We start from the raw sequence: 13,751 nt of genomic DNA, 5'->3' as shown, positions 1-13,751 counted from the left end.
AGATAGGGGTAATTGGAGATCGCAGGGAGAGGCCTTCGTCCTGCAGTGGACATAAAATATAGGCTGATGATGATGATGATGATGATGATGATGATTAAATCTTGTTGCATGATAGTTGGGACACCCTGTATGTGTGGCATGCCAATACCCCGACCTTGAACTCATGGTAAATTCATGAGTGATAGAATGGACAAGCGGGGAGTTGTTTCTTAAAAGCAGGAATACTGGGTAAATTTTATGAAGGAGATGCAAACATGAATTCTCGCATTGCAAGGTATGATCACTAAACCAAAAGATAGTATTAGGGAGGCAATGCTGGCACTAAAGGAGTAGCTGTAAAGTATGAAGCAGGTAGCGTGGTACTTAATTGGTTTGATAATGTTTCCAAGTGAGGCATATTTAGGAACCCATGTAGAACATCCTTATTCAAGTTTAGAGTGTATTAAAGCTTTGTACAAAGGTAGACAAACAGGGACAGTAGAAAAGTCAAAATTGCACAAATAGAAACCTATTGTGCAATTAGTGTTGTTACTTATCTAGTCTGTGTGCAATTTTCAGGAACGGCTCTTAGTTGCACAAATTCTGAGGTATTTGTAAGAGGCATCGTACCACTGCAATGTTACCAGGAACATATAAAAGCTGGGTTAGAATTACTGGAAATATGCAAAATATGCATGCTCTAGCGCTTGGTTACACTAAATCAATCTCATCATCTATTCGGGGACCAAGAAAAAGCATTCTCCAAATAATCCTTCAGCACGGGGTTATAATAAAGGGTTAGTAATAACATAAATCATATTAAATTGCATTTAAATTTTGGGAATTTTACATTTACGAGGACAAAAAAAAAACACCTGGAATGTTTGGAAAATCAGTACCACAGACCCTACAATATTTTCATCTAGCTCTTAAGGGTTCTATTTGTACTTTTGAACATTAAAAACACTTGCTTTATGTTGATTCTAAATAATTTTATGTCATTGACAAATACTCATCTGTTCAAAGTAGAGACCGGAACTGTAGCCAAAACGCCTTTTTTTTTCTCCTTACATACTTATCGTGCCTATTTAACATATAAGCACAAACTATGGGTCTAGAAACATTTTAGTGGCACTTTTATTGTGCCTATAAAACTCCGATTTGGATATTGATGCCTATATTGAATTTTCAGAGCCTAAAAATTCCTTTTTTCGCGATTTGTCCTAGCCTTATTTTGCTTGAAATGTTATCGCCTGCTGGGGAACTTTGTTGTAGGTAGCTGATTATTATCAAAAACAACTTGCCACTGTAAAAGCTGTTGTTAACAGCTTTGCAGCATACAATAGCATTGCTGTGACAAGGGTACAAACGGCTCTATGCAACCATACTCTTAAACGTGACAGCATACTTGTGCACTCACTTCACGTCTTTAGCCAACATCATCGAGAAACTTGAATGCTCGGTTGTGACCTCAAATGCAGGGCTCATATTGGACGTCCAGGAACAGTTCACCACCGTATCCAATTGACCTGTGGCTGATAGAGTTAGTTTGGAACTTCAATTCATCCTGGTCAAAAATACAAGGTTTTCGGTACTGAAAGAACTGTTAAAGATTCTGACCTGCCAATATTATGCAATTCCGGAGAACATTGGATCATCAAACATACCGAAGTACAAATGTGTGCCGCTAGCTTCAGGGGATGTTGAGCGTTCCTTTTCGGCATACAAACCAATACTCAATGAAAAAAGGTTCAACTTGAAAGCTAAAAATCTTAAGATAGTGCTTGTTTGTCACTACTTTCAAAACGTTTCTCGTGGTGTCTTGTCACACGGAAATTTTATATAAATCTTGTGAGCTATGCAACTTACCTCATTTCGTTTTAATGAGAAAATAAATTTTGCAAAACAGGGGTTTAGTGGGCTGTGTTCCTTCGAAAATAATTCTAGATGCAGAGCAGTTCTTGCTAAACTACAATATTTAGCACCTAAATATACCATAAGTGACAGCTTTGGTGCCTGTTATAGGCACCTAAAACAGCATTTTCAGTGCCTGGACATCCAGGCTCTAGTTACGTGGTCCTCAGAAACCTAATATCTATTCGACAAAAAGACTAATTTTGTAGGGACATTGCATTCAGGTGTTGTGCTGCTCCAGCCTCCAACTGCATCTCTACGTAACATAGTGGCAAAAAAGCTTGTGTGTAAAGGTGTCTGTTTCTAAAGTTTTCATAAATTTTTCTTTTTGATCAAAGGGGCACAGTGGTATTTAAAGGGGCCCTCAGAACACATCTCAAGCAACCATTTTTCGATTGCAGGTTGTGTAGATTGACAGTTGGAGAGATAAATGCAACAAGAATGGCAGCGATAGGGGTACGCAGTCTGATGTTATTCAGCCGAAAATTTTCAAAATACAGGAAAAGAAATGCATGCCTTCAACTCAAGTTTTCCGCAGTCTCCTGTCCCCATTTCTCTCACCCACTGACGTAACCACTCGCTCCCAATGGCAAGAGCTCAAAGCGCCTATGTAGCGGAAGTTTGCACGCCATGGTTGTTGCCTACATGGTCTATGTTCATGGATTCCGGTTGCTCCAATGTGCTGGTGGCGCTGTACCATGGTAGCAAGCTACCTTTGTGCATTCTAGCACTACTGGTTGAGCATCCTGGGACTCCGCAATGTCTCTTTCTTCTTTCATAGCCTGTGCAGGCAGTTCAGCACAGCACCATGAACAAATGTTCAGCACCGCGTGACCAACTCACGAATGTATTGCACGTGCAAAATGAGGCATCAAGGCGACAAGGCTACTCACGAGCGAAAAGAGAAGTTTTTGTGTGAACTTTTCGTGTGCGCACTTATCTGTAACTTAGAGCGATCCTTAGAGGCCAGAGGCTACCAGTGTGTATTTGTGTTAATATAAAAATTACAAGCAAAAAAACTAAAACTAAAGCCAAATCATAATATATCACTTCTTTCATCAGTGCAATGGTTATCTGCAACTTAGTTTTAAACCAATCACGGATGAGCGAGTGGCGACGATGATGATGCTGGTGAGCCCCACTGGGCAATGATGCTGTTGGCTGTGATGTAATGATTTGTTTGTGTGATTAAAATATTAGATATTTTGATATCTGTGCTTTGACCTGCACTAGAAGCATCTCCAACCATCAGTCTACACAACCTGCAATAGAAAGAATGTTGCTTGAAAAGTGTTCGAGGGCACCTTTGAAAACTGAGCTCTTTGCAAACCTTATTTTACAAATCTTCACGCATGTTTGGCAAATTCAGTTTTTGTTTAAAAGACATTTTAATATTTGCAGTCATTTGTTGGTTTACATATTAAGGAAATGTGTTTTATTGAACATAGGTTAAAACACATTTTTGAACTTGAATTTTTTTAGCCTTTTTGGCACTTCAAATGAGGAGTTCGTCATGCTTTTTTCACATGCTTATTCTCTTCATCCACTATTGTTATTTGAGAGTTTTGTACAATGCAGGTCTTCATATGGTTAACCGCTGGTTTTATTATGTTTAAGTGCACCTTCAAAGTGCAATATTGTCGTTATTTGATGATGTCTTCATGAGCTGTATGTAATAATGAGCAGCCAACTTATGCAAATTAGATAAAGCATATGAGCACGGGTTTGCTCAAACCTTTTTATTTATTTTTTTGTTACCCCTTAACTGCCATGACAAATTTTACTTAGGCTTGCATATTTATGCCAATTTCTTCTAAAAAATATGATACCAAGAATGCCTATTGCATTTGTACTGGTCTTGGTGAAAAAAATTAGTAAAAGTCATTGTGTGCTAATAATTTCTCATAATTACAAGAAACTGCACATATACACATGTGCAACAATTGCGAAAAGTTCACGATAAGTTATCTTGTCATTACCATTGTCATTACCACCAGAGGATACTTGTGATGATGAGTTGCTTCATCATTGGCAGTTAAGGGGTTAAGGAATATTTCTTAAATTGAGTTGTTTTTAGTTGTCATGTGCTTTGTCATGCGTTCTTGCATTCCTGAAAAGAGTGTTTATTATGGTTTATGGGGTGTGGTGGCTGCATTTTTTTTATGGTTTGATGATATGGGGTTACTATTTTATGGTGGCTGTCAGCCATGGGAATTAGGAGTAGCTGAATTTTGTAGCAACTTCAGGAAACCCTCAAAATTTCAAAAGTTCAGGAAATTTCAAATAGCTTGATCACGAAAGCACCACTGTAAAATGCAGCCTAGCCACAGACGCTGTGATGTTTGTTGGGCATTGGTGAGTGCTGTTATGTGTAATTTAGGCTGTAGGGCACTAACAGCACTTCTTTATTAGTGTAGTGAGGAGTGAACAGGTGATTACTGCTGCTGGATAACATGTGGCAGAGCAGGTGCTGGGAGAACATACTGAACAACTGAAATAGAGTCATAGCTATTTCATATTGTGAACACTTCTGTCGGCGACCTTTGCATGGCACCCTTGAGAGTGTTTTTTGTCCTCTTAGAAGGGGATAGTTAGACTGTTTGGATGTGGCCTGCTGTATTGCTTTTCAGGTACCAGCTTTTCTTTCAGCATTTAGTGGTGGTGCTCAGTAAATGACAGTTACATGTTGAGCACTATCTTGGTTGTTTCTTCCATTTCGATGTTGCTGATCCCTGCTTGAACTCCAGATCGAGATCCTGTGGCTATAGAGCGCTCCAACCTGCTGAACTTGACCAAGCTGGTTGTGAAAGAGCTCATAGAATCATCGCTGAAGTTTGGGCGTATGCTCGACTCGGACCACCCTCCATTGCAGCATTTTTTTATCCTGCTTGAGCATGTCCTAAGACATGGCCTGAAGCGTAAGTGTGACATTTTTCTTTAAAAAATGTTAAAATGACTTAATAGTAAGTATTCTCAGTTTGGTGATGCAGTCGCACAGGCATACTTGTTGTAACAAAGTAGGGCATGGTGCTAACTTGACTCAATGAAGCCACTTTTCACCCTGCATATGACATATATGGCTGGGGTTATATGCCTCAATGCGTTAACAAGCTCTAAATAGCAGTCACACCATCGTATTGTAGTATGACGTACTACTTTTCTGCTGCTAACTTGATTTCAGGGAATTTAATTTGTACGGTATATTGTTGTGTTCATCAACAGCATTGAACAACTACTTTTTCTTATCGTAAATAGCATAAAGTGCATAAACCATGAATGTAATTTGGTTTGTCGCACTTTGTGATAAGGCAAGCTCCTTTATCCAGAGAACATTCAATTTAACATCGACACATACACAGCTTATGAAATGATGCGAACATGGTGTAACCTTATGTCAGTGCGAGTCGTTTGTAAGTTCTTTTCTCCTTGAACTTGCATTTCTTAAACATACTTTTTTTTTTGTCACAGCTTCGTTTGGAATATTGGCTAAATGTAAACATTTCCTTTTCTAGCCTTGTACTTGTAGTTCAACAAGTTTTCTAACCATCTGGTCGACATAAATATGCTGCATACTGCAGAAATACTACTGCATAAATGACATGTTGGTTTGAAGGTTACTGCACAAACAGGATTTAGGAAATACTTTTTTTAATGACCAACTGCATATTTCTGATAGAATATGCTTGTGTTGAAACTAATTAACCATGGTTGTACATGTGTACTTGAGGTATAAAAATTGCGGCTTCGAGGATTCTATGCGAAAGCCCATGAACCTATGGTGGTTCCAAGTAGTTAGTGTTTTTTATGTTCATTTTTTAAATATATGTTGCTCCGGCACGAATGTCAGTTTGACAAGCATGTACACACATGCACACATAAATTGTCTTGCGTTACTCAGGATGTGTATTTTTAATTATAGCTGATTGCCTACTTAGCTAGCAGTGATCATATTCTTAAATATTGAATATTTTAGTGATGTTTATACCAGAAAAGTTAAAACGAGTTTAATTGAAAACATCAAATTCAATTTTTTATACTGCACTTCCTTTCATGTAGTCTTCTATGTTTATTTTTCCTGCATTAAATATAAAGTGTTAGTAGCTGGACAGTGGCACTGCGACGCCCACTTTGTGCATCGAGATGACAGTGTACTCGAACGCTTTGTGAATGAACGAACCCAGCTTTTCTCCTGGTGCAACATTTTCATTGAAACAACAGGGCACCAGTAACTGTTGGTACTTGGAGGCAATGTGGGATAGCTACACTCTTATAAATTCCTTATCGGTAGTGCAAAACACCGTAGGCTGTTCCGACTCACAATGTCGCATTGGAAGGGTAACTGGACAAGAATTTTGTGGCTGGTCAGCATAATCGAGGCCTCACATTGTTGGGGCCATTGGATAAGACACATAATGACATCAGCACAATGACGGCCTTGATGCATTGTTAGGGCCAACGGGTAAGACACGTAAGCAAGTTCGTTCATGGCAAAACTAAGCGCAGTGTGGAATGCAAGGACACAGAAGAAAAGACTCACGCAGTACTGACTTTAAACTGTGTGTGTGTCTTTCTTTCTGTGTCCTCATCTTCCGTGCTTTGCTTAGTTTCACCATAAATTACGAACTCACTCAAGCTTCCATCCTGGAAATTTGTACACCAAGTGCTTGAGAGCAGTGCGTTAGCTATGTGCAAGCCAGCTGGCGCAGCGATAACTTTATGCTTATGGCCACTTTCCTTTTAATGTAGACAAAAAATAAACCCTGCAGAGAAAGCAAGCATGGCACAAACAATTTAATTTGAAGTTATAGATGGAAGTCTGAAACGTTTTTATTAAACATAGCTGAAAAGGTTGATACTTATTAAGGTCACAATTTTTGGTAATAATTAAATGCAATAAAAAATAGAAGCTGAGTTATGCAGTTTGACTGCAAGCATTATCATATTAGGTTTGTCCACATAGACTGAACTCATATTTTGACAATGCTGGCCAATGTTAGCAGTGTTAGCTGGGACAGCTTGTGTGTGTGCGCGTGCACACACAATAAATATTTATAAAATTGGTCTTGTAATATGGCAGCCCTTTCCATTGTTTTCTTTGTATTCTTAGTATATTTGGCTGATTATTAATACTTTTGTGAGTGAATAAGCCTCTCTGGTTACAGGAACTGAACATCGGTAGACAAAAGTGACTCATTTACAGATGGTATTAATGTTCTTTTTAAAAAAAATTTTTATTGCCATGCAAAGTGTGTGTGGCGAGGGTTTGCTTGCTAAAGCACCTTTATCTTACTTGCAGCTAAAAAAGGCATTCTGGGACCTAAGAAAGAACTCTGGAATGTTCTTGAGGCAGTTGAAAAGTTTGTACCTGAAGCGGCTGACATTACAACAAGTGTGCGAGATCTCCCAACTGTCAAGTTAGTTGCTGGCATTTATTGTTTTCCTTTTGTTCATGCATGTTACAGGGCATGTCAAGCGTACATTGTGGCCAATAAGTGTTTATAGAGCCTTCTGCCTTTAAATTGCCCCCTGCGGAAATTAAAGGTTACTGATGAAGGTATTGATTGTATTGTAATTTCAACTTCGTCACTTTGAGGGCCTGATAGGACAAAGATTGCTAATCATGACGCATAATGTGGAAGTTTTTTAGCACACGCTTTATTCTTAAAGGATCCCTGAAACGTTGTGCACAAATTTTGTAGATGCATAGGGTATAGTTACAGTAAAACATTCACGCCACAATTTAAGTGAAGCGTCTCATATTAAGAAAGCTATGGCCGATTTCAAGTTACCTTCCTCCCTAGCCATGCTTTTTCTCCTCAACTTGTTCGCCGAGTGATCGGGGCTAAGCTTGGCCTTCACTGGCTCTGCGTCATGATGTGACGTCATGTCATCTACTTCCGTCGGTTGTCTTGGAGCCAGCACACGAAGCCTCTCCAACCTCTCCGCTAGCCGCCCGGCCGTCGATCCTCAGCGAAAGTTATTCAAGCAGCGTGCGTTGCGAGCATTTCCGGTATTCTGGTAACCACAGGCGAGCTGGGCATTTGGACGGATGGGCGGAGGCATAAAGTCCCTCCATACTACTACCGCTGTGATGGAAGAGCTTTAGCGTAGACATACGTGAGCGGCCTGATCGGTCTGCACGGTCCATCCATCTGGTGGCACAGAGCTTAATCAGCCAAACACAGAGCTAATATTGCTGTAACCAAGTGTAAAACATTTTAAGCATTTAAAAAGGCAATGTGTTCATGATTGTGCTTCTGAAAATTTACACGAGCAGCAAAGTAGAATAAACTTGGTTTCTGCTATATTAGCTGTGTGTTTGTCTGGTCGAGCTCTGTTTCACCAGGTGGTGGCACTGTGCAGACTATTCACGCTTGCGCTTGCATTTACCTGAGTACCAGACATGCTAAAATTCTCTATTGTGGCAGTAATCCTTCGGCGTGAAGTGACAGCCGCAAATGCGTAGATGCTGGCTGCGTAAATGCATAGATCGGATACCGGCAGCCCGATGCGCTGCAGTCACTCTGCTCGCATGTTGCCTTGCAGAGGGACATGATGTCGCAGCTTGACATGTTGCCAATTGAGATTTGCAGCCCACATCGTAACAAGGGCAATCCATGATGCTCACGAAAAGAAAGCTTGATGCCAACACTGACCGCGCAGCTTGCGTCAACACGGAGAACTTAGTAACACAAGCAGATGACACTTGCTGTGTGCCGGAAGTGCTTGAGTTTAGTGATAAATTGTCCTTGCGCATTCTCTTTCTGTTACTTTCTTTTTTATAGAAACATACGTACAACGTTTGTTCACCATACTGTTGGAAAAATTATCGATGATGCGCCCTGGGCAGCCAATCGGATAGCTCGCCCTACTGACGTCAATTAGGCTAACTAGATCAACTGTAAGGGGGCGGCTGAAAACTCTGGAGCAGCACCGCTGCAATCGGTAGCAATGCACATTTTTAACATGTTATAATAAGTTACACACTTTACGTAGAGCACCTAAATGCGTCACTTAATGGTCAGAAGTACCTACCGTAATGACTCGGTACATTTGTACAAAATCATAAAAATTGTTTCAGGGTCCCTTTAACAGCAGAGGTGCATACATCTATGGATGGTGCGCAAAGGGGGTGCTTGGTGCTTTGGTAACATTGTGAATGCACTGCACGCCGAATGAGAGACATGCTATAAAGACCAACAGAGTGGCAATCATCAGCCACAGTTAACCTGCTGGATGACAAGCAAAGGGACAAGACAAAAGACAAATGCATCATTGCTAACAGTGCACTTTCTGAATGAAGTACTGATGCAAAGGGTGAACTCAGACATATATGCATCTGGTTTTCGATGATACCAAATGCCTCACAATTCTCATGTGAGTTCACTGATCTTCGCATATGTGCCAGTTTACTCACTCATGCAGCGGCCAGCCAGGCGGCTTCCTGTGTTCTTTTTTTTTTTTTTCAGAAATATAGTTGTTTCAACACCTGCTTGTTTGTCGAGTATATAACCCCAACCACAGGAGATTGGAATGTTGTGTTGAGGTTTTTATGTCTCAAAGCCAGACCTGGGCTGTGAAAGACACTGCTGTTGGAGGCCCCAGATTAATTTTGATGACCTTGATGTATGCCTTTAGGTATATGTGAGCATTTTTTCATACAACCTTCATCGGAATTTTGCTTCCGTAACACCCTTTATGGTGGCATAGTGGCTTTGGCGTTGAGCTGCTAAGCCCGAGGGTGCGAGATCGAATCCCGGCCACGGCGGCCGCATTTCTATGGGGGCAAAATGCGAAAACGCCCATGTACCGTGCATTTAGTGCACATTAAAGAAACCGAGGTGGTCAAAATTAATCCGGAATCCCCTACTATGGTGTGCCTCATAATCATATGATGCCTTTGGCACATAAAATTCCAGAGTTTATTTTAACTTTTGCTTCGTAACGAAAGTAGAGCCCAAAATTTTGATCAGAGCAGTAGGTCACCATAGCCACTGAACCACCATGGCAGGCAGTGGTATGTTGTACTTGTCTACACAACACCTTTCTTGCATTTGATGCATTGCATGGCAGGTTCCTGCTTGCAGATGCACTCCCCATCACCCTGATTAGTGTCAGTGCATAAATTTCAATTTGCTGGGGTTGACAAGAGAACCCTCACACCTCCTTTTGAGTCTATTTTATTAAAGGTACACTAAAAGCATACCTGCCAACTCCTCGAATACGTAAAGCTAATGAATTTGGGCTTGTTTTACTATTTTGGGAATATTTGTCAAGTTTTACGAAAATAAATTCAATTTGCAAGTGAGTTTCGCTTGTTGGTCTCGGAACCTTCTGTTGTCTTCTTATGGTGAAAGGATGCGGGTACTTGCTTTGAGCAAGTTTATGCAGCTAAGTCCCTGTAGCAGGCAAAATCAAAGTCATTGAAAGTTCTAAAGAAAACAATGTGGTACTTGTGCCACATTTGTTACTGCTTCTGTGCTGCATCTATAGGTAAATCGTCTTTAATAAAGTGCATTGTTTCCCTGAAAAGGCATGTGCTAAAGGCAAGCTTATAAAAACAATAATGTGTGCCATCCCCCCCCCCCCCTCTCACACTAGGTGTGTCCACACCATTTTATGAAGATTAAAGTTCACAGGTTGACAGGCATGCTATTAGCTAACACTGAGCTAGCTAAGTTTAGACTGGTAAAGTATTCTTGCAAGGCATTATTTTTGTTTATTTAGTGTGAAAAAGTTGGTTATACTAGTGGAGAAAATGATGGGCAAAGTAGGCCTTTTTAAATTTTGCCCCCAAACTGCAATGCCAGTATGTCAGTGTGATGTCCCATATTTGAAATTATTTTTAGAGTCTAGGGCTACTCTTGTCCTGAAAAAATGTACAAAATTTGCTAGAGAGGACGTCATGTTCCTTTAGAATGCAGTGCAATTCTTGTTTATTGATAAACTATTAACCAATTAGCTGCCAAAGCCGGCGAACCGCCAAGTGCAACAGTGGTGGCCATATTGCCAAAGCCGACTATTCGCCGCACGGGAGGTATTGTTGGTTTAAAGAGCAATTTGTTGATGCAACGGCAGTAAATATACGCTGGTCAAGTTTAGACATGTTGTCAATAGGTGATACTAGGGGATTGGATGTCCACTTAAAGAGAGGGAATTTTTAAAATTTTTTTTTAGTTGATATTTGTAGAATGTTTTCTCATGGTGTTCCAACTCTATGCACCTTGGAGGAGTGCAGTGGGAGCATTTTTTACCTAAGATTCTGCCCAACTCTGGAAAACAAAATCGATCATAGGAGTGGAAAGTGGGCAGTGCAAAGAGGTAAAAAATCATCAACAGCAGTAAGAGAGTAGCAGTGCACCAAGTTGGGCTAGTTGGTTGAAGTTCATATTAGAAAGATTTTAACTGCGCTAGAAGCAGGGACAAAGGAGGACGAAAAAGACACCACGTGCACAGACTCACAACTAAATTTTAATGGGCGAAAGATGACATATATACAGTGAGGATAACAAAACAACATGATCTGATTGGCAAGACATGGTCACATGAACGCTTCAATTACAATCTCGCGCCTAGATATTGCACTTCACAATCTGCAAGCACCACTGACGGATCACTGATGCACCCACGTGTTTTCTTTATTGCATAAGCCATGAAGAGCTCCCGCGTGATGTGGTCCTTATGGCGATATAAAATCCTAGTTCTTTTCAGTAGCGGGAGGGGCATGCTTTGTTTGTCTCCTTTTCACAGCCCCTGCAGTGCTTCGCCACGTGGGAATAACCATCAGATGAACAGTTCATGGAATGCTCTTTTAAATGAATATTAATGCAGCGGCCCGTTTGTCCTATATACACATGCTCACAAGTGAAAGGAAATTTATATACTACAGTGCGATCGCAGGGGACTTACTCTGGCTTTTTGTGGTCAATATGGCAAACCAAAGAGCTTTTGCTAGGTGACCTGTCAATTTTATTCAATACACGTGCACACAAACGTGCCATTTTCTGAAGGGCGGAGAACACAATGTCCACAGGGTAACGTTGCGTAGCGTTCTTGAGATTGTGTGACACCTTATGCTGGTGAGGAATCACAGCATAACATCTACGCTGGTCGTTATCTTGAGGTGAAGCAGTAACACTGCACTTAATCTTCTCAATCTGGTTACTTGGTGTTCAGCGCTATCTGTTACCACATGGGTGCAAGATTTTCGTAGAGCAGAACTAATGCTGGACAGAACAATACCATTTTTTACGGTTTTGGAGTGTGCCAAAGAAAAGCTTAGGGGCATTTTAAGGACTGAGGTTGGAAAAACCAGCAAGTATGGGTCACATTGAAATGCAGGCGAATGTCTAAAAACTGTAGTTCATTGTCGCGGGGTAGTTCCAACAGTGAAATTGAGGCCCAGCCCTGATTTAGTAAAAGCCTTTTGAGCCTCAAGAACGCGGTCCTCCAGTACACCATTGACAAAAACCAGGTAATCGTCCACATAACAAAAGGCTCGAACAGCAATCCTTCTAAGATCGTCATGTACGGCCCGACCAACTTTTGACAATGCATGCTCCCCACCTTTGAATGTACCACTGCTCCCGCCATGATACGTAAGTGAACGACAAATACATAGATAACACTTCTAAAAAGGCTTCCACAAAAATAGCATATTGCAAAATAAGCTTCTGCTCATCATTAATCTCTGTAATACACTCTTTTACAGTGACCATTAATTCTGGTTGGGGAATAGCATAAAACAAATCTTTGACATCAACGCTGAATGCTTTGGTTGCTGTCCTGCAAGAATTGCACCATCACCGTGGAATTGGGTACCAGGAATGGATCATCAAGCTTGAGTTTCGAGAGGTGTCCCTGAAGAAACCCAGCAACTACATATTGCCATGTTCCTCTTTCCAAAACAATTGAGCGAAAAGGCAGGCCAGGTTTATGTGTTTTAACTCAGGAAAAAAGCTGAAGTGGGGCCGAATTCGTAGTATTCTTTGCATTAGTATGCAACCTGCTGAGGTTCAAGTCCTCTGGGAGCGTTAAGGCCCTGGTTTTTACCTTGCTGCACTTGACTGAGGCCGGTGCGAAGTTCTTCTTCAGCACGGTATGAGCCTTATCAAAATACACAGGCTCCGGAATCACCACAAACGAGCCCTCGTTATCGGACTCTAGAAGGCACAAGTTGGAAGACGTTAAATGTTCAACAAGAGGCTTCAGGTCTCTAGAGTTCCGTGGCCTACCTGGAGCACAATTGAGGACTTTGATGCATTCTTGCGTACTTCGAAGGCGAACATCCTCTGGTACTTGGCGGGAGATGGTCCTCGATTGGGCAAGCCTCTCAGCAGGGGAGAGCACCGGTTCCTCTTAAAATTTCGGGCCTAGTTGCAATATCCCATTCACATGCTCCGGTAGTTCGGCACCAGCCACAGATACAACCTTTTGGGGCTGTGCAAAAGTTCTTTTTTTCTTTTTTCTGGGTGAGAGAGTAAAAGTAGATGCCCACGAATACTCTGTAGCTTTTGCCGCTGCCAGCCTCCAGTCCCTGATGTCTCTTTACTGTTGCCGAGGGTCCACATCATTCTTGCCACAAGCCACAAGAAAGCAGTCTAGAAAGTATTGCGCCTGCCTCCACCATTCAGAGCGTATGATGCGGTGCACTCTCCGGGCATGCCCCACCGATGACTGCAGAAAACGGAAAACATGTTGCATATCCGTGGCGACGGTTCCTTGCTTGACATGGATGCTTGACATGCCAGGCTGCCACCCTGGCCTTGAAGACGCATAGTGCCACAAAGGATACGAGACGAGCAGGATCCGAGAAGAAACCCAGTGTAAAAACAGAGCCCGTTGCAAAAGAAACATAC

The 13,751-nt window shown here is 41.4% G+C and overlaps 1 protein-coding gene across 4 annotated transcripts in view; it reads left to right on the top strand.

Moving 5' to 3' along the window:
• The window catches only part of LOC119436257 (RUN and FYVE domain-containing protein 2-like), a 105,014-nt gene that overhangs the window by 8,315 nt on the left and 82,948 nt on the right, over positions 1-13,751 (top strand). For all 4 annotated transcript variants that reach the window (XM_037703050.2, XM_037703051.2, XM_049656545.1 and 1 more), the window contains 2 exons: positions 4,641-4,811; positions 7,190-7,307. In XM_037703050.2, the coding sequence (XP_037558978.1) occupies positions 4,641-4,811; positions 7,190-7,307 (289 nt within the window). The remainder of the gene's footprint in view (positions 1-4,640; positions 4,812-7,189; positions 7,308-13,751) is intronic.

This window comes from Dermacentor silvarum, chromosome 1 (genome assembly GCF_013339745.2).
Source record: "Dermacentor silvarum isolate Dsil-2018 chromosome 1, BIME_Dsil_1.4, whole genome shotgun sequence".
Lineage (NCBI taxonomy): Eukaryota > Metazoa > Arthropoda > Arachnida > Ixodida > Ixodidae > Dermacentor > Dermacentor silvarum.
The sequence above is the reverse complement of the archived record's forward strand: the minus strand, read 5'-3'. Positions and strand labels throughout refer to the sequence as shown.